The sequence below is a fragment of the Neocloeon triangulifer genome, unplaced genomic scaffold (genome assembly GCF_031216515.1).
Source record: "Neocloeon triangulifer isolate White Clay Creek 2 clone unplaced genomic scaffold, ASM3121651v1 ptg000004l, whole genome shotgun sequence".
In the NCBI taxonomy this organism is placed as follows: Eukaryota; Metazoa; Arthropoda; class Insecta; order Ephemeroptera; family Baetidae; genus Neocloeon; species Neocloeon triangulifer.
This window is the reverse complement of record NW_026775547.1, coordinates 2,875,820-2,895,008: the sequence shown is the minus strand read 5'-3', so window position 1 is coordinate 2,895,008 and position 19,189 is coordinate 2,875,820. Positions and strand designations below refer to the sequence as shown.

General features: G+C 34.5%; 1 protein-coding gene across 8 annotated transcripts in view; it reads right to left on the bottom strand.

Annotated features, from left to right (window-relative positions):
• LOC132193707 (protein grainyhead) overlaps positions 1-19,189 on the bottom strand; it is a 93,836-nt gene that overhangs the window by 39,658 nt on the left and 34,989 nt on the right. For 7 of the 8 annotated variants that reach the window (XR_009441477.1, XM_059614550.1, XM_059614548.1 and 4 more), the window contains exons 2-3: positions 2,361-2,536; positions 1,868-2,030 (exon numbers count right to left, since the gene is read on the bottom strand). Coding sequence is in view for 7 of the 8 variants with exons in the window: in XM_059614548.1 (XP_059470531.1) it covers positions 1,868-2,030; positions 2,361-2,536 (339 nt within the window). In the remaining variant the exon portion in view is untranslated. Of the gene's footprint in view, positions 1-1,867; positions 2,031-2,360; positions 2,537-8,206; positions 8,347-19,189 lie in introns of those variants that run through there. The other variant, XM_059614549.1, reaches the window with a different exon arrangement.

The following is a 19,189-nucleotide window of genomic DNA, read 5'->3' as shown; positions in this document are numbered from 1 at the left end:
TATTGGAATATTACATTTCCGAACTGTTTCAGATTGCACGAGAATAATTTCAGCTATAAATAACAGGTTTAAAAATAAGATTTATCCGTCTTCATAATTCAGTTAGAAAGTTTTAAGTAAAATGATGAAATTTTGGAAGACAACGAAAGATAAAAACACTAGTTTTCGTGTTTAAAAGTGTCAAATTATATGATTAAATTTGATCAATTTAATTGCATCTTTTCATTCAACACTTTTAAAAATGAAATTTTCGAAAAATAAAATTTTCAAGTCATTTAATAACACTTTAAAATAAAGAATTTCAATATTTTTTTTTAAATTTATACTTTCAGCTATTGAACGGTGCGGTATACTATATTAAATTCAGATCATAAAACAGCCGAGGGGGCCCATCTGAAATTTAAGCAGTCCAGATTGCCAAAGAGCCGCTCTTATTTTTTATTTTTCGGCGCCCGACAATAATTATTCCCAGTTTAATGTATTCGCCCAAAATGCTCCCCAAGGGCCTGAAATTTTGTAATTCGGTTCCCATGATGAAGACGTCTGCTCGAAATGTGCAGCAATATTTCATAAACGGAGGCCAATTGCGGGCAATAATCGAGCCGAGGGCGGTTATTTTATTTTTTATTTTTATTGCAACACACGGACGCTCGCGGTTCGGGCGCACCACGGGGCTATTTATTACTGCGCTGCTTTTCTGACCGCAACTCCTCAATTTAGATAATTACTAGCGCAGGCTACCGTACGTGATTTATTCAAAATCACTCTCCGATCGCAGAGCCCGCCCAGCTGTGTGTAAAAAATCTACCGACTGCGAGTGCGTCAAGTCGACATCAAAAAACACGAGACGATCATTCCAATTCAATAACTAACGAGATCAAGGAGGAATTCCTGTTTGTCTTGAATAATTTGATTAAAAGAGAAAATCACATTTTTTGTTTTGTTGAACAAGCAATCGAAAATAAAATCAAAAGTGTAAAATTTCCTGGTGGCGAGTATTTCATCTTTAAATAGAAGAATAAAAAAAAACTGAAAAATAATCTTCAACTGGAAAAAATGCTCTAGTTTTTTACTCTCCAGAAAAAAAGCATTTTTGTTTTAGTTAATTTAAAACTTTATATTATTTTCTGCACTTGTTCTGAAGCTGAACATGGAACATTTTGCCACCAATCTGATTATGCAATCCTTCAATAATTTTATGAAGAAAAAAAAAATGAATTTTAAAAATTCAGCACTACCAATTCTTGAGCATTTCAAACAATCTCTCTTTACTATCTTGATGCAAAAAAAAAAAGAGAAAAAAACACACTCCGCTTGCACCAAATAAATCCTGCCGTCTTTTCATGCATATAGAAAATGTAATTCGATCCAATCGCGGCCCATTTATTAAGTTAAAAGTCGCACGTAATGTCCTCTGCAAGAAATTATTTCACAATTTAACGACGGCTTTCGAGCGGGCCTTTGCTACCTGATCCGTCCGCGCGTGACTTTCTTTCTCGAGAGAGTGACCAAATTAAGGTGTCCCCTCGGTCAATTTCACCCACCAGCCTTTTGCTCGCCAAGATTATTTGCATCGAACGAGAGTGCGCGTCGAAAGGGCCGATATATCCATTAATTAAAGAGCCGATCTGATAATTTACGTTCACGGGTGGCAATTTCACCTCAAAACTTTTCGAACCGCGTGACGAAAGAAAGTACCAAAAGTGTTCCACTTGAATTAAAATTGCAAATTGAAAAGACCGGACGCGATTTCTAATGCAAGAAAAAGTTGAATTTTTTCGCTGAAAAAGCCGATCGAGTTTGGCGGGAATTTAAATATTCAAAATTTCACTATAGTTAAAAGTTAAAAATAGAAAAAAGTACTCACTGCCACAAGTCGCTGAGGGTGGAGGCGGCCGCCAGAGTGGCCGCATTGGCCTGTGGGCCGATTTTCAGACTCTCCTTGTCCTGTGGTTTGTAGTAATCGTAGATGAAGCCCATGGAGGCTGTTTGTTGTTCTTCGTGGCCACCACCGCTTATGTTCAGCATAGCTATCGGAAAATTGATTGATTTTCAGATTAAAAAAGGGAAAAAATAAAAATTATAATAATTTCTTATGAACTGAAGGGAAAAATAAAAGAAATAAAACAAAATTAAATTAATAGATTATTAAGAAAGGGATTAATGAGAAAATTATGTTTAATTTAGTTGATCCGAAAACCTGGCCAGGGTTAATTTAAATGATTTAAATGGCAGATTAACTTTTGGCTCATCCTCAATTATCTCTCATCTCTTTTAATCTGCATTTTTAATTTCTTTAAACTTTTATATAAACTGATTTGCATTAGGGATTTTTCTAATTATTTATATATTTTTCTCACCTGAGGTTGCTGCGGTCAAAGGATGTTCGTAGTAGGCTCGCCAGTTGTCGGGGTCGCCGTCTGAGCGGGGCGGCGCGGCCCCCTCGGTCGCCCCCAGCTCAGCCATGTGTGTGGCTGTGAGGAACACAGGGCCCGCCTGCTCGCCGCCCTCAACCAGACCTAATTCCTTGCGCCGTCTGCAAACAAAAGCAAATCAAAAAGTTAATTTTAATGCTCATTACTGTTGATTAAATAATATGATACAATGTTGAAAGTTCCATTATAAGCTGAGATTGGATAAAAACTACAGTCCTTTTCAGGACCATCAGCAACTCTTAGTTTTATATTCATTAATCTTATAATAGGTATTTAAATCAGTTTTTTTTTAATTCAAATAAACCAGTAGGATTGCAAATTTAATTAATATAATTAAAAATTTCAGGATTTGTAATTTAAACAAATTTTTGTAACCTTCAAATATTGAATTTTGAAGTTTCAAATCTCTTTTAACTTCCTCTGTAATTTTTTCTGTAACGTATTAACTTGAGTCGGTTATTAAAAATAACCCTTTTATTCCTACAAACTTTAACTCTCTGCATGGACTATGTATTTCCTAATCGAAAAAAATTGCGCAGCGCCAAAACGATTTCAACACTCGGAGTGTGAATAAATTACATTTTCACCAAATGACTCATCCGCCGCAGCTTAAGTTTATCTCATGCTCAGGGCTCTAATAAATCTAATTTTTTTTTTCTCTCGAGAGAGCGACGGACAATGATAAATTTAAATGCAAAGCAAACAATCGGCTCGGCACCGCCTGCAGAAATTGGATCGGCGAGAAATTGAAATGCGACGTGCAGAGCCAGGGAGCCAATTTAGATTGCGCGATAGCGCGAGTGTCGCGTGTGTTCGCGCGGCGTCGGTGCGTTTGACCTGCGCTGACCCTGCCCCAGCTAACTGTTCGCTCTCGGCGCGGCTAGTGAGCACCGAGAGCTAGCGGACCGCTCTGGCCGGCAGCAGAGCGGGTCACCGGGTAGGTGGTCCCCTCAAAGTCTCTAGCGAATTTTTTTCGTAGGTGTATAATTAAAAATTCACGCGCCAAAGATGAGCCCGAAAGCGAAAGTATATAAATATATAGGACTGTCTTGTTTAGTAAGAAATTATTCATAAGGTGGGTCCCGTTTTTTTACAATACATGACGATTTATGACTTATTTATTTTGTCCTACTTCTTATGGCCGAAGGTTTTTAAATGGCAAAAGTGTTATCTCGAGAGAGAATCTATGTTTTACAATGTCTAGTGGCCCAGAGGGTCAAATAAACAATTAATTTTATGGGGAAGGCTTTGGGCGTGGAATACGATGAAAAATAAATATGTAAACTTTTACAAATTATAAGTTGCTAATTAAAAATGTTTTAGTTTCTTTTTCATAATTGAAGTGTATTTCAGTTTAAGTAACACTTTTCAAAGTTATATAAACAGGAATTCCAAAGATGAATTACAGAATTATCAATCTGAGATCAAATTTATATGTCATATAATTCCAACTTTTGATTGTAAATAACGATTTTCTAAAAATATAATTGAATTCTTCTCAATAAAATTCCCTCGCTGTGACCATGAAAATGAAAAAGAAAGAAAATTTAAACCAATTTATATCTGTCTCAATTTCATATGCTTATAGTACAATGTCACTTTAAAACTTCCACACTTTTATCACATTAACCATTATTTTCAATTTTATTATGGATTTTATTTTGCCATATTTGTTAATTATTACTCGATTTTTCTTAAACATTAAAATGGATAAATCCAGCTCACAATATGATAAATCAAGCAATGTTTTAATTAGCTAGGTATATTATTGATTTAATCAATTTTTATCATGATATTTTAAGATAAAACTATGATAATTTTACAATTATTGAAATAAATTATATTGATTAAATTAATTTTTTTTAAATTTTTGTTCAATGTGATCGCAAATGCTTCAAGACTTCTATTTTATAGCCTTTGATATGTTAATTTTGCATATAATTGTTCGAAAAAAATATATTTAATTAACTTCAGGTGAAGATTAATACATCAAAATTTTTTACAATTAATCGTATTGAGTTGTATTTTTTTTTCATTTCATTCATTGCAATTGTTACAAAAATACCTAATAAACTTCTGATACTTCAGAAGGCACAAAGTAGGCTTGAAATTATCTCAAACCATTCATTTCATATTTTGAGTTCAAGTCTGATTTATGCTGTTTGCTACACGAACACCGTTCATTGGTAAGCAGAGTGGGCTTGCAAATGATCTGTGTTGAGGCCGTTCTAGCAATAATCGCGACCACGTGTAGGAAGTAAAGCGAGCATAAATTTCCACAAACGTTTTCATCCCGCAATTACGATACTTTTTCGCATTTGATTCACTGCCCCACAGTGGGCACAACATTTGGAAAAAAGTGCATAAATCAAGTGCGAAACAGGAGAAAAAGCCCCTGGGCGTGTATGCAGCCGGCAGGACCGAGCGCGTCTCTTTCTTTCTTTCTTTCTTCGGCTCGGCTTTAATTCCCATCACGTCCTATTCGCTGTAATACGCGCTTAAATAAGGAGCCGTTCATTAAATTTAACGACGGCTATTTCGATGAGCGCGTCGGCCATTTTGGATAAGACTCTCTGTGCCTTGGAAATTAAACAAATTGCTATTATCGCGGGCAGCTGCGCGATCCAATTTTAATTATACACAAGAAAAAAACGTACTTCTTGTTTAAGTTTGGAAAGATTAGATTTTATAGAGGGTTTGAATGGCACGGCTGATTGCGAATAATAATTCGCAGGTGGAAATAAATAAATTTTCCTGCATTAAAACTTGCATATTTATATAAATAAATCGTGCGGCTAATTTATGTGCATCCTGTAACACTTCTTCTTGATTCTTCTGATATTTATTTTGTCTGCGGGGGTCTGATTTGGAAAGAGCGGCAGCCAGCACCTCTGCACATAAACAACTACTCTCTCCGTAGTTATATAAATTTCCACGCAAACCTTTTCTTTCTTTCTCTCTCTCACTCTAGCTGGCGATGAGATCTTTTCTTATCTCTCAGATTGAGTCAATCTTTGTAAAAGTTTATAATTGGAAAAAGTCAGAAATAAATCAAAGTTAATAATTGTATTGCGTTCAATTTTGACCTGCCATCAGGAAAAGAAAGAAAGGTGCGAAAGAGGATGGTGAAATCGGATCATCCTGGGTGGATATGGATACTTCGCGCGAGAGAGATATACACAGATGGGCCACACCTTGGCCTCCAGCCAGTCCGTGCAGCGCCACAGATCGAAAACATTTTATTCTCTCGCGCAGGTGACACACAATATTGTACAATTCTTACAGGTATTTATTTTTCCTCATTATTTCTTAATGGTATCGTTTCTACCCATGGCAACAGGAAGGATTGGCGAAAAATATAAATTGTTTGCTATTTACGAAATGAACTTTGATCTTTGAAAGGTAAGGAAATTAACTTTAAAATCAGAATGCAAGAATTGAAAATACATACTTTGATTATTTATCTGATCTTCTATAAATTATACATTAAAAATATATGAAAAGGGATATTTAGTCCGAATTTATAATTTGATATTTAAATAAAAAAATTTTATGCTACACCGCGGTGCGGAAAAATATTGTGATTTTATTTAATTAACTCCCAAAAATTCATTCAAACAGTCACCGGTGGATCATCGCGAGTGTTATGCAGTCTAATACAAATTACTTGTAATATTTAATATAAAAGGCTTTTTGTTCATTTTCACAAATAGGGAAGTTTTTCTAGTTTTTACTTTTAGACTTTTCCGTGGATCTTTCTTGTATTATATTAAAGTTTTACTGTAGTTTATACATTATTTTGTAAGCAGATCGTACTAATGTCATTAGAAATTATTGTTTAAAATCACAAATTTCCCTTTCTACTTTCAAAATAAGTCCCTTCTTAAGTTTCATTACAAAAATGAAATTAATATTCATCCTGGATTATGTATTATAAAAGAATTTTAAAAATGCATGTTTTGTTGAAATCCTTTTTTATAGCCTGAAACTTTATTACTTAATAATTAAATTCAATAATTTTTGAGCCTCATGAGTTGCTCATTTAAATTTTCTTTGTGAATTCTAAAAATCCTGAATTATTTAAGTTCTTTGTTTTCAATTTAAATTTAGGCTTGAGTTTTGAATTTATGCACAAAATTTACACAAAACGATTTATGAGAAATTTATATCCACATTCCAAAGTAGCTGTTCGTGGCCTCATCCTATGTAAAACACTTAGAACGCCCCTTTCAGCAAGTAATTATCTTAAGATCGGCCGAAATCAGCAATAAAATATGCAAAATAACTTTACTTGAGCGACCTTAATTTAGCACTTCATTTCGTGATTTCCCACAAAAGATGAGTGTATATTAAAATTTCCAAATATATAAAAATTGCGGCAAGGTTCCCAGCGGAGCTACAGCGTCAGCGTGACTTGATCGCAAATGCTGTGTGCAATTGATAAAAGAGTTGGGCACCTAGAGCCGGGCCGAAACCAGAAATACCACACGCATATGCAGCATCATTAACTGCATGCGAAACCCCTAAATAAATTCCGAATTCGCGCGTCCGCAGAGAAAGATTCGCGCTCTCGATCCCAACACAATAAAACGATTATCAAATATATTCATCGTCGATTTAAATTTCAAAAGTCTTTCCCACCGAAATCTCGGCCCGCGATATTGTAAAAAAAAAAATAAATTGTATAACAGTACATTATTTAATATTCCGATCTCATTTCTTTTTCCATTTCATTAATATTTATCCCTGTCAGCGCACAAAAGCAGGAGAAGATTCGCATGTCTGCGGCTTAAAAATTCAGCGCCTCGGGCCGCAGCTCCGAATTGGTTTGTAGACAACCCTTTGGGCCCTGCTGTACGGCTCCATTATATGAGAAACGTGGTGTATAATAATAGTAATGCGTGCTGCTGCCCGAAGAACGAACATCGCTCGCAGAGAACCAAAGCGTGTTTTTGAATCGGCTCCCCTTCTTGGTGCACAAAAGCTCATTCTCGGCCGGCCGAGATGCAAATAATAATAAAAAGAAAATAAAAACGAGAGAGAATAAACAGATCACGTGTGCACAGTGGATGTTCTGAATTCAGAAGCGTGTTTTTGATAATTTTATAAGAAAAAGTTTAAAATTTTCAATGGAAATTGGTTTTATTGTTATAAACAGATTCCTCATATCTTTTTTATTTCAACTTAAACCCTTTAGGCTTTTACTACATCGAAAATTAGTGAATGATTTTGTGTCTTTAGTAATGTGGATTGTATTTATTATAATATCAATTTTGAAATTACCATGTAATGATTGTTATGGATGGAGAAGAATTAATTAATTTGACATTCAGTGATACAGCGCAATCCTTCGGAAGACAAATAAGAATATCTTCAAAAAAGTTCAGTTTTATTGAGTGGAATCAAATATTAAAATATATTAAATTAATTTAGTAATTTTAACCTCAATTTATTTGACAATTCAAATAATAAATAAAAATATTAAAGTGTGCTTTAAAATATATATACATAAATTGTTTAATTATAAAATATGTATGTTAATAAAATGTAAAATCAAAAGAAAATATAAGATTTTTAACTATTAACTAAACGAGTTATAAATAAAATATTGATTAAATTTATTAAAACCTGTTGCTTGTAATCAGTCATTAAAGTCTCCAAGCAAGGGTTTTACAACTCTTAAAATTTAACTCAAATTTGGAACAATAAAAAAAAAAAAAATTTTTAAAATTTACCCATTGGCAAAATAAGGGTTTGTGTTCTTTCCTGACCTGCGAAAATGCCGGTGCTCGGCGTTCGAGAGCTTTGATGGTCGCGTACGAACGTATCCTCACTCGAGTGTCCTGTCCTGTCCGAGTCGGCGAGCGGACTGAAAGACAAACCTCGGAGGCGGCACCTCTGCCCCACCCCGCGACCCGCGCGACCCCTTCCCTCGCGCAGGAGCCACCTGGTGGCCGATGACTGTGTCTGCACCAAAGGGGTTAAGAACTGCGGCTGCTTCTTTTTGGTTTTTTGCGGTGTGGGCGGGGCCGCCGCCGCGGAGAGGTGCACAACGGACTGGTTTCGTCGCAAACTCGTTTGACAAAATAGCGGCACTCACGATTTTTTAAAATGTACCGCGCGCGCACTTGTTACTGCCGGCGTTTATTTGTGTGTGCTTTCGTGCCACTTGCAGCGATTTAAATTGCACACAAAAAATATTTAAGGACCTGTTTTTGGCGCTCACGCTGATAAGCTCGTTTGTTTGGAAAAAGAGCGACGACAGCTTTTTTTTCAGCACCGACGAGAGTTCAGCATGGAGATTCAGATGCTTGATTATTTTGGAGAGTTCAATTCCAAATGCTCTCACAAATTTTCTCGTTTATGTTGAGTTTTAAATTAAATTATGTGTATAGAGATTTCTCATAATGTTTTTAAGGTTTAAAATTTATTAGTTTCTGTTGCACACATTATTAAATTTATTAACATTATTTTGACTTTTTTTAATATTTAATTATTGTTAGACATGCTCAGAGCTCAGATATTATAGAGATCGGATTCTGCACATAAAATAAATTTTCCTCCGCCAAATGCCTGACGCCTGGGCATCCGAGCCGTTCCTTATCCCTAACGTTTCTGGCGCCGTGCGCGTCTGATGCAGTTTTTAGATTCGTGTCAAGGTTATGCGTTGTGCGCAAACCCCAATTGTTGGGGCGACGACGCCGCTAAGTGCCAAGTGCGGAAACAGTGTCTGCTGGACCATCCGAGATTCCGGTGCAGAAGGTCTAGTGGGTCTAGTCAAATTGTGTAGAAAACTGCATGTGAGTGACTTTTTTATGGCCCACATTTCCAAGTTTTCTATTTTATATAATCTCAATAATTGAGGAATGGTGAGTACAATTTTTATTTATTCGCTCAATTTTTGCAGATTTAGCATTCGGATATATATTATATATCCGATTTCGCTGTGGTCGGTCGTCGCTTTACAAAGGCTTTCGGAAAACAAGAGGTTTGAAATGGACCCCGAAGAGCCGGAAGTGGAGGCTGATGTGACTCCGGCGCCTAAAAAGGTTGCAATTACAAATACGTCGACTCGACCTTTAGATCACGAATAAAAATTGCAATTTTCTACATTTGAAATCTGGGTATAATTTAACTAACATTATTTCAACAATTAAGCGGCCCAAATTTGCTCGCCGGCTTTTATTAAGACAGCCGCCCCTTAGCGGGCCCCTTTTGCTAGCTGGTGAGGCCAATATCTGATTTCAGAGATATCTACCGCGCTTTGCTTGCAACGAGAGGGCAGTTATTGGCTTATTTTACCCTACTTGAAATTTTTTTAAATATTTAAATGAGTTTTCTTCGAAAATAATGAACAGTTAAATAATATGATTGCACATTAAAATAGAAATTGAAGGAAATAAATCCGCGAGTGAACTTAGCGAAAAAATTACATTTGTATACCTGAAATATTATACCTCTTAATTATTAATTTATAAAAAAAATATAATTGTGCTATTTATTTTAATGCGCTTAGTGGTTTGAAATATTTAGTTATAAATACAAATAAAAATTTGATGTAAAACTTCATTTTTAAGCTACAATTATTCATCCTAAAATTTAATGCACCAAGTAGCTGCGCCAAAGTGAGGCAACAAAATATTTTCTGCTTCAAAATTAATAAAGTAAAACTTTTTACACTGCCATGCTCTTCCTTTGAATTTGTGTGCGATGTTTCATCTCATTACGCTTGCAAAGTTGTGCGCGCGCTCTCATTTGATAAACGTGCGGTCTGGCGAGCAGGAAATTTAATTGTCTCCCTTTTCTTTCTCTCGCGTCAGCAGCAGCACACATTCCTCAGCAACAATACCAGATGACGATGTTTTTAAACCAATTTTATTAAATTAACAGGTATTTAATTCATTTTGGTTATAAAATTTAAAAAAAAAAAAACTTAAAATATAATATTTAACATGAAAAAAAAATACTACTTTAAGTACTTTGGCGTAAAAAGACTTTTTCAGATTTAATTCAATACACATAAGCATCGCGATAACTCTAAATAAAATGATTCATGATTTTCTTGGAATTATTTTAATTAATGAAACATTGTATATAATTTTACGGAAAAAACTATGATTTAAAAAAAAATCAAGCTATATAATGAATATTTCTGAATTAATATACTGTGATAAGCTGGAACGCATATAATGATGCCTTTGTACAGCATTTAAATAGTGAAAAGCACATAAAATATTTTACTGCTGGCATTTCGCGTCCATAACGATTACCTTAAAAGAGACATAAAGTCTCAGTTGTTATTGTTTGAGGGCGACGTAACCAAGTTGTATGCTCGGACAATAAAATCCCGCACTGAACGAGAGCAGAAAAGTGGCGCGCGATTCAATTAAAACAAATCCACTCCGCGGGCGACGTGATTATTTATTGCGAACGTGCCAATAAAATAGGCAAGGTCACGGCGGCGCAGGAGCGCGCGCACGTTTAATTGTGATAATATATGAAAATCCGACATGCAGGAAGAACGAGTCGCGGAATTCCAAAGCGGCGGCGCAAAAAGGCAAAAACGCTTCCTTCATGTGTTTTTTTTTCCTCTCTCCAATTAAAGCAATAAAATTATTAGCTGCATGAGCAACCGATTTTTGAAATTTTCTCGGCGAGAAGAACATCATGTCTGGAAAGTTTAAAAAAAAAGTTATGCAAATGTGCAACAAAACGCCGCTTGAGCAAATTCAGGACCCGCAACAGACGAGATGCGGGAGATAAAAGTGGTGCATTTTATTTCATCTCTGCGTGTATGAAAACTCTTCTCATTGTTAGCAAATGAGCGCAAATGCAGGACGACTCTCGGCCGAGATGCTTATCTTGGCCGAGGCACACCGGGACGTGGAGAAAGAGCAAAGGGTTATTCAAATTAGCCACCTCGTTGCGCGCATTTGATACTTTTCATCTTGCATTATTAAAAGAGAAGAGAGCGAGAGGAGAGACTTCGGCGCAGCTCTGTACCTCCAGTGTCAAAAACATAAATCTGCAAGGAAGAAACAACAGAATTTTAAATTTAGTTTTTAATGCTTGAAATTGATTATAAAATATCTGCAGTTAAATTATTATTTCATAATTTTTCTCACATCACATACCATTCGAGAAGAATAATAGTATTACTTAATTTTGTGAATATTTACTGATTCAGTATAAATTTTAAATTTTATTTTTCAAAAATTTTAAATAGTTCCATGTGAATAGAGTAACTGAAATCAAAGTAGATAATTTTAAATTTAAAAAAAGAAAAAAAATGAAAGATAAACTCAGAAAGTAGATTAAATCACAAAAATAAACTTTTAACAATTATATTTAATAAAAATAAATACGTTTGTAAAAATTTAAACAGCAGAAAGATTTTGTTACCTGGGTAAACAATGATAAAAAAATTGAGCCCATTAGCCAATAAAAGCTTTTTGAAATCTTTCAAACATTCAGGTTCCTTTTCAAAACTTGAGTTGGACAAATCTTAAAAATTTATTGCCCGTTGATCGATTTTTTTGGGGGTCCAAATTCATTTCCTTAGATCTATATAATGACATACATTTGGACAAAGTGGGTGCAAAAATTTTACCCGACCTTACATTTATGGAAGATATTCGCTTATTGAGAAAGCTCAATTTGTAAGCAGACATTCTCAAAACGGTTGAAAATAATTTGAAATTTTTAAAAGTATTCATGCTCTCCACTTCAGTTTTATTTATATTTCTTTGATTAAAATTTTATTTTAGAAAAATTGATTCAGTTTTAAAACATCTAGAAAAACTAAAACTTCCATCCTTATGGGACCCTACGAGACTGGCGAAAAAAGTGATCAAAAGAAATCAAAATAAACATTCTGCAGGCCTGAATGAAAGTTCGCAGGTATGCTGCACCGAAAGGGTCGTTTGCGTTTGGAGAGGCCGCGTCGTTCAAGATATTGACAATAATGCTCGCGCAGAGTGATTTTCAAGGGCTCTCGGCGACTGTTGAGTTTTTCTCGAGTGCCCGCCGGAGTTCGGCTGGATTTCTGTATACGTATCAAGAAGGAAGGAATAAAAGAGCGCGCACCTAATGGGGTCCATGCTGCTGGGAGTGCGCGCATAAATACATTTAATGTGCACGGAGTTTGGTATAGATCGTGCTTGCAGTTCGATTTAATCCCATTAGCGGCGGACGGCCATGCGTATCTTTTGAATTTATATATTTGAGAGAGCGGAGAGAAGAAAAGGAGAGATATGAAAATGAGAATGATTCATTCGAGTAGAAAATGTTAAATCTTATTAGTCCCGCTTTGCAGGAGACATCGCCAAATTACAAAAAATAAATATAAAATATGCAAAAAAATTACTTCAGAATTGTTTTTCTATCAATTTGATTCTTGAATTTGATTACTAAAATAAATAAAAAATTGCTATTGAAGGGATAAAGTCTTTTTATATTTGCTTCAAATTAATTCCGATTTTTTTTTTATAAATTTTATTGACTGGTTTCAAAATTATGAAACTAAAAGCGACCTTTTGACTGGTACAAAAGAAAATGAAAAATAAAACTTTTTGAGATTACTGGACGAATTACTCAACTTACATTGATAATTTATGGACTAATTTGAAGTTTTTGAGCTTTCCTGTAAATATTTTTACAATTGGAAAAATAAATATTTTGCAAAAAAAAATTCAAAATCCATTTATTTAATAAATTATTAAAAATTCTTCGTTCCATTTTGAAATGAGTTAATTCCAATTTATTCTGAGGGTGCGTTGTTGAAAATTAAACGGCGGCAATAGTATCGAGCCATCTTTCTCTCTCTCTCTTTCTCGGTATGTATGTTTGCAAGAATATTGCAAGGATCGGCGCAGTGACAAAAACACACGCGAAGGGGGGAGGGGGATTTGAATATGTTGGTGAGAGCATTTGGAACATTATTATGTATGGGGATTTAAGGTGGGTCCTTTTATGTGCCAACACACACACACACCAGACCAGATACACAGAAAGGCCATTCAAATGCTAAACCGTGTAAAAGGAAACCAAACGGATAAAAAGCGGAGAAATAATAATAATCAACAGGCACAATGCTCTCCGCACCAGAGAGAGAGGCTCAGCTTTTTTGCACGTGATGCCTGAGAATTAACAAGCCTTTGTCTAATTCCTGCAGCCGACGCAGAAATAAATAAATGTAAATTCCTCTTTTTTTATTTCTTTCTCTCGCACTTAATGAAATTATACCCCCGAGGGGTGACATCAGAAATGTATTGCAGTCGCACTTTTTATTTTCAAAGTTAAGGGTTCAGATCTGATTTTTTTCCACCGACTTCTCAAACATTAAGATAGCGTTCGTCCGCATTCCGAGCTAAGTATGTTTTTATTTTAGTTTCCGTGCTAAAAGCGAAAATCTATTTTTCCATTAGCTTCTCCACAGTTACGGTTTCACATAATTGACACGCAGGCTAATGGAGTGTGTAGAAAATTATCGAGTGCTGAGAGAGCGAGTGTGTCGCTCTTCGTCAAATCAGCGAGCAGAAAATTATTATTCATAAATCATTTTATTCAGATCACTCGATTGCCGCGCCTTAAATGGAAATGTTGCAGCCTTTGCGATGGCCGCACGCCGACCGAGCGTTGAAATCACTTTCAATGTTGCGGAAATTTAAACTTTTATACCAATGGTGCATGTTATTTCTTACAATATTATACATTTAATGCGCGAGTTGGATATAATTTATGATGTTGTGAGAAGGATATGATCGATTGCATTACTTCTTATGCACTTTTTAATTGCAAAGATTGTCAAAATGATTTGAATTGTACTCTTCAGTAGACTGACAAGATGAACAGAATGTGGTGGATAAGTGCAATTAATTAATTTCCATTTTACTTCCTTTATTTAATTGATTTTAAATCTGCAAAGAAATGATTTAAATAATTCAAAAATGTTTGAATTATTTTTACAAAAAAAAAAAAAAAAAAAAAAAAAAATTAATTGCATATCCAAAATTTGTTGCACTAATCATCACATTTTTGTTTTTAACTCTCTAAAACTGTAAAACTTAACTTTGAATCAATAATTTAATGTTTAAAGATCTAAATAAAAAAAAAATTCTAACAACTTTCTTTGAATCAGTTGAAATTCTACAAATTTAATTAAAAATTAGTCTCATTTCTATTTAATTTACACGAATAATTAAAGTTATCCAAAAATTATTAAATTTTGCGTCTCAAAGCAACATTTTATTCATGTATTTTACTCATGCTAATTAATTAATTTATTTAATTCAAAACGATTTCCCTCTGAAAATAATTCATATCCGGGAAGTAAAATTTAAAACTGCTTTTCCTGCGGAGGTTTCGGCAGATTGCCATTTGCCAGATTCGCCAGGGCCGCGATTTTTTTTTAATTCCTCGCGTTGTCACCAGAAAAGGATTATTAAGCGCCGCTCGGTGGCCATCCAAGGCTCTTTTCGTTCGCTCAGGGCTCTCTCTCTCGGCTGAAATTTATTTCCATCCTTGCGTCGCGCAATCGAGATTTATTTATCAGCGAGAGGCAAATGCACATTTTGTATACGTATAAATTTTAAAAGCGGCTCTCTCGGTGGCTCAAACTCTGAAATTATTTATTCGCGCCGACTGAATTTTTCCCCTTCGAGCACCGCTCCTTGTTCTTCTCTCTTCAGTGAGAGAGAGACTATTATACGCGCAGAGCAGTTTAAAATGCAAAATAGTTTGCGTGGATGGCAATTTAAGATAAATTGCGTCGGTTTTCCGTCCATTAACTTATTATATTCGAAATAATAAAATACCATTTGAGTAAAGACTCTATTTTCTCAAAGCTGAATTTTTCTTCTCCTGAAAACCCAATCTCGATTTGCATTTTTAATCCTACGGGCTTGATTTACGACCTGCTGACTCGTATTTAGGGACACGCACGACTCACTTATATACTTTTTCGGTTCATTCGAAATAAATAATAACGAGATATAGATGATGATTGCCGGCGAGAGGTGAAAACGATGACGGGTCAATTTGTGGGCGGAGATCAACACGAGCAGCCTAGGAACCAAAAGACACACGCAGCAGACGGCGCGTGAATCTATAATATATAATTCACACGCATAAGATCGGATCACTTTATCAAAAGGGGCACACCTGCACAAACCTCTAATGAAATGATTCCGAGAAATGATCACGTCCTACCTATATCTCTCAATTGGCAGTTACAACACACCCAGGTTAATTCTCACTAAGGTTGAATTATTTGCTTTTATTTTATTTTTGAACTACTGAATATGTCTAGAAGGTGCATTGGCCGTTGAATGAAAAACATTGCTGAAATTTTTTGTTTAAAATTTAACCACAGTAAATTAAATATTTTATAAATAATTAATATAAATCATGACTAGTAATTTAATTTCATTTTATTTGTAAAAATTAACTATTTATAATCAATTCATTAATTTTAGTGCTAAATATTTTTTGATAATTTGAGACGTGTATCAAGTAGATAGGTTTTGATATTTAGAAAAATGTCAATGATTTAATCAAATTTACATGAATACATATATTTTCTGATCAGCTTCCCAAAATAATTTCAATCCATTTTACGGAAATTCGCCTATGTTTACGCCGTGAAAGATTAATTCTTTTTGATAAGTATAGATAATTATGAATCGAAGAGGAATATTAAGATAGAAAAAGTATAAAAGGCAATTTAGAATTGGTATTAAGAAAAGATTTAACGAGTTTTGCAAATGCAAAATATCAACAAGAAATTGAATTTTAAAGGAATTTTAATTACTTGCACAGCACACAAAATAAACCAAAAATAAACAAAAGCCAAAAGTTTTTGTGAGCAATGCCCTGAGGAAAGCCCCGTAATTTCTACATTGCAAAAAAAAACGCAGATGTAGCCATATACGATAGCAAACACGCACAACACTTTTTTTCTGGAAACGGGTCTAATAAGAAAATTGGAGGTTTTTATTCTATAATTCTCCTCTCATCCGAACACAAGAGTGAATTTGTTACGCAATCCGTTCCTTGCAGTCCATCACAGTCAAGATTTCGAACTTTGATATATAAAACTGACAGAGCTTCCAAACAATAATCCTTGAGTGTGACGCGCATTTGGTTATTTCTTTTTTCTTTTCCTTTTTTTATGTGCGCGACAGAGAGTCCAAGGAGAAAAGCAGCAGCCCGCTGTGTGGCGAAGAGTTAGTATAATATTTTTAGTTTTTTAACTTTTAACGGCGGCGGCGAGAAGAGGATTCCGAGTGTATTTTCCTCGGCCGTTGTCGATTTATTTTCTACCTGCATCTCGGTAAATAAGCCTATAAATTAGCCCGCATCAGACACTCAAGGAAATGAACACGGCGTGGCCGCGCTCGCTCGCTCGCGCACCTGATTCTCGGCTCAAATCTCGACGAATGCATCAAGGTGAAATTTAAATGCGCCTCCGTCGCTCCGAAAAAAGAAAAATAGTAAACACAACGCTAGTCCAATTATCTAACTAATTCGACCCTTGAAAGTGATAATTTAGAGGAGAACAAAGAAAGATTAAGTGTGGACCTGATTAGCGGAAAGTGCCACTGGATATGAGAAATCCAATTAAAGAATTCTTAAAAATAAAATGTAATTACCGAAAGCATATTTTTTTTTCTTAAATTGATAATATTTTAACCAATGAAGTAAATTCAATTAAAAAATAGATGGAAAAATTACACTTTTGCATCTCCTTGAATCATAGAGTCCAGCTGGAGTCGAGGAAAATTTCAATTAACAAAAATGTAAAATTTTATGACTTGGAGCAAAAACTTCATCAAATAAAATTTTTAATGTTTCGCTTAGAAATAAGGTGTTGTTTTCTTTAAAGTATGGCGCTATCAGTTTTGGCTATGTTTTGTTTCCTCATTTTATGCCAAGAGTGGCCAAGAGAATTAAAATTTGGACAGTTTTTTTTTTGCTTATTTTTTTTTTAAATATTTCTAAAATCATACGAAAGTGGTTCACAGGCTGTTGCCGTAATGTGTGAGATTTTCTAAAAAAACAAAATGATTTTTTCAGTGCATGAACATGTCCTTTAACATTTAAAATTTCATGATTGTAATTTGATTACCTTTTATAATAACACAGGGCTGTCCAATGCAGTAACACTTGTTTCCAGTAAATACTGATGCAAACTTATGTGTTGTCTGCAGCGTTTATAAAATCTTAATTTATTTTAACTTGGAAATAATAAATTTAAAAATAAATTTCGAATATTAAGTTTTATTATGAGCACAAAATTCAATCAATTTAATAAATTACAAATAATTGAATAAATGTTAAATTATATATTATAGTTTTAAACTGTTAAACATTACTTAATTTTGAACAAATTTAAAATGTAAATTTTTTAAATACATGTTTATTTTCAAAGTTAATTCAAATTGCAATATTTGTGATCTCCCCAGGAGAGAAATAATACCAAGATTCAAATTCAGCCCGAGCGATACGAGAGGACTCTTTTCGTTTCGCGTGGTTCTTTCGATGTGGGTGTTATTTTTTCTCGTACCCACACCGAGAGAGAAATAAAAGCACGTAGCACAACAATGTCGGTCATTTAAATTGCAAATAGCAATGAATCTCGAGAGTTTGGTGGGCAGGGCGGCGTTTTATGTGGATTTTTTTTCGCAGGCTGCATCTCTTTCGGGGTGTCTCTCTCGGCTGAGTTATGGCGCATTGTTGGTTGCAGATATTGTTATTCCATTCTGGCCGCGGGATAGACGCTGGCGATTTATGGCCGCTCGATAAATAACATCATTCGCCGCGTTTTCCAGCCAATGATAATTAAATTAAGCAGAAATTATTTGCTAATTAATTATGTAGTTTCAAATGCTTGAGAGAGAAATTTGGGAACGATTCGTCTCGCTTTCGGACTTGCATAATTGGAAACGCAAGTTTATTTAAAAGAGAGGCATTTTATGAAAATGATTAATTTTTGCTTTTTGGTCTCAACTCATTGAACAATTTTTTTGAGTTAATTTCAACTAATGACGTCACTGAAATATTCGCCAATTAACTAATAAAGCAGACAGAGAGGAAAATTTACACAAAAATTTACAATTCAAATGGTTGGGCGTTTAATGAGCGCGGCCTTTTTTTAACGAAACACTGGAGAATTACGTGCATGGAAAATTTTAAGTCTTCATTTGCAAACCGTGTGCGTTAATAAAGTTATAATGTATTCATTAATTCCGGCTAAAATGTTGTAGACAACCCAGGTAAAAAATATGTCATACTTGAATTTATGTGTAGCTGCTTTTTATGATTTATTAAAAAATATTACACTCTGTAATTCTGCGAGTAAATAGTTTGAGGTCTCTCTTTACTCGTTAATTTTTGGACGAATAATTCTCGTCCTGGAGTTCTTTTTAATTTGCTTTCCGCAAATTAGTCAGTGGCTCTTTATAAATTGTTTGTTTTACATTTTGTGAGATTCAAATGTTTCTGAATCCACGTTAAAATTCTTTTGACAACTTAATTATTTATTTTGATAGAAAATAATTTTTTTTTTTTTAAACTTTGTATTATCCTTTAAGAGCTGTTTCAAGACCTAATTTTTTCCAGGCTGTAGATTTGTGATTTTTGTTCTTATTAACATTCTTTTTTCCACAGCAATTGTAATATTGCGACTTTTTGGTACAAATTTCAAAGAAACTTCTATGAAAATTATTTTTTTCTTTCCGTTTTTTTTTTAAATT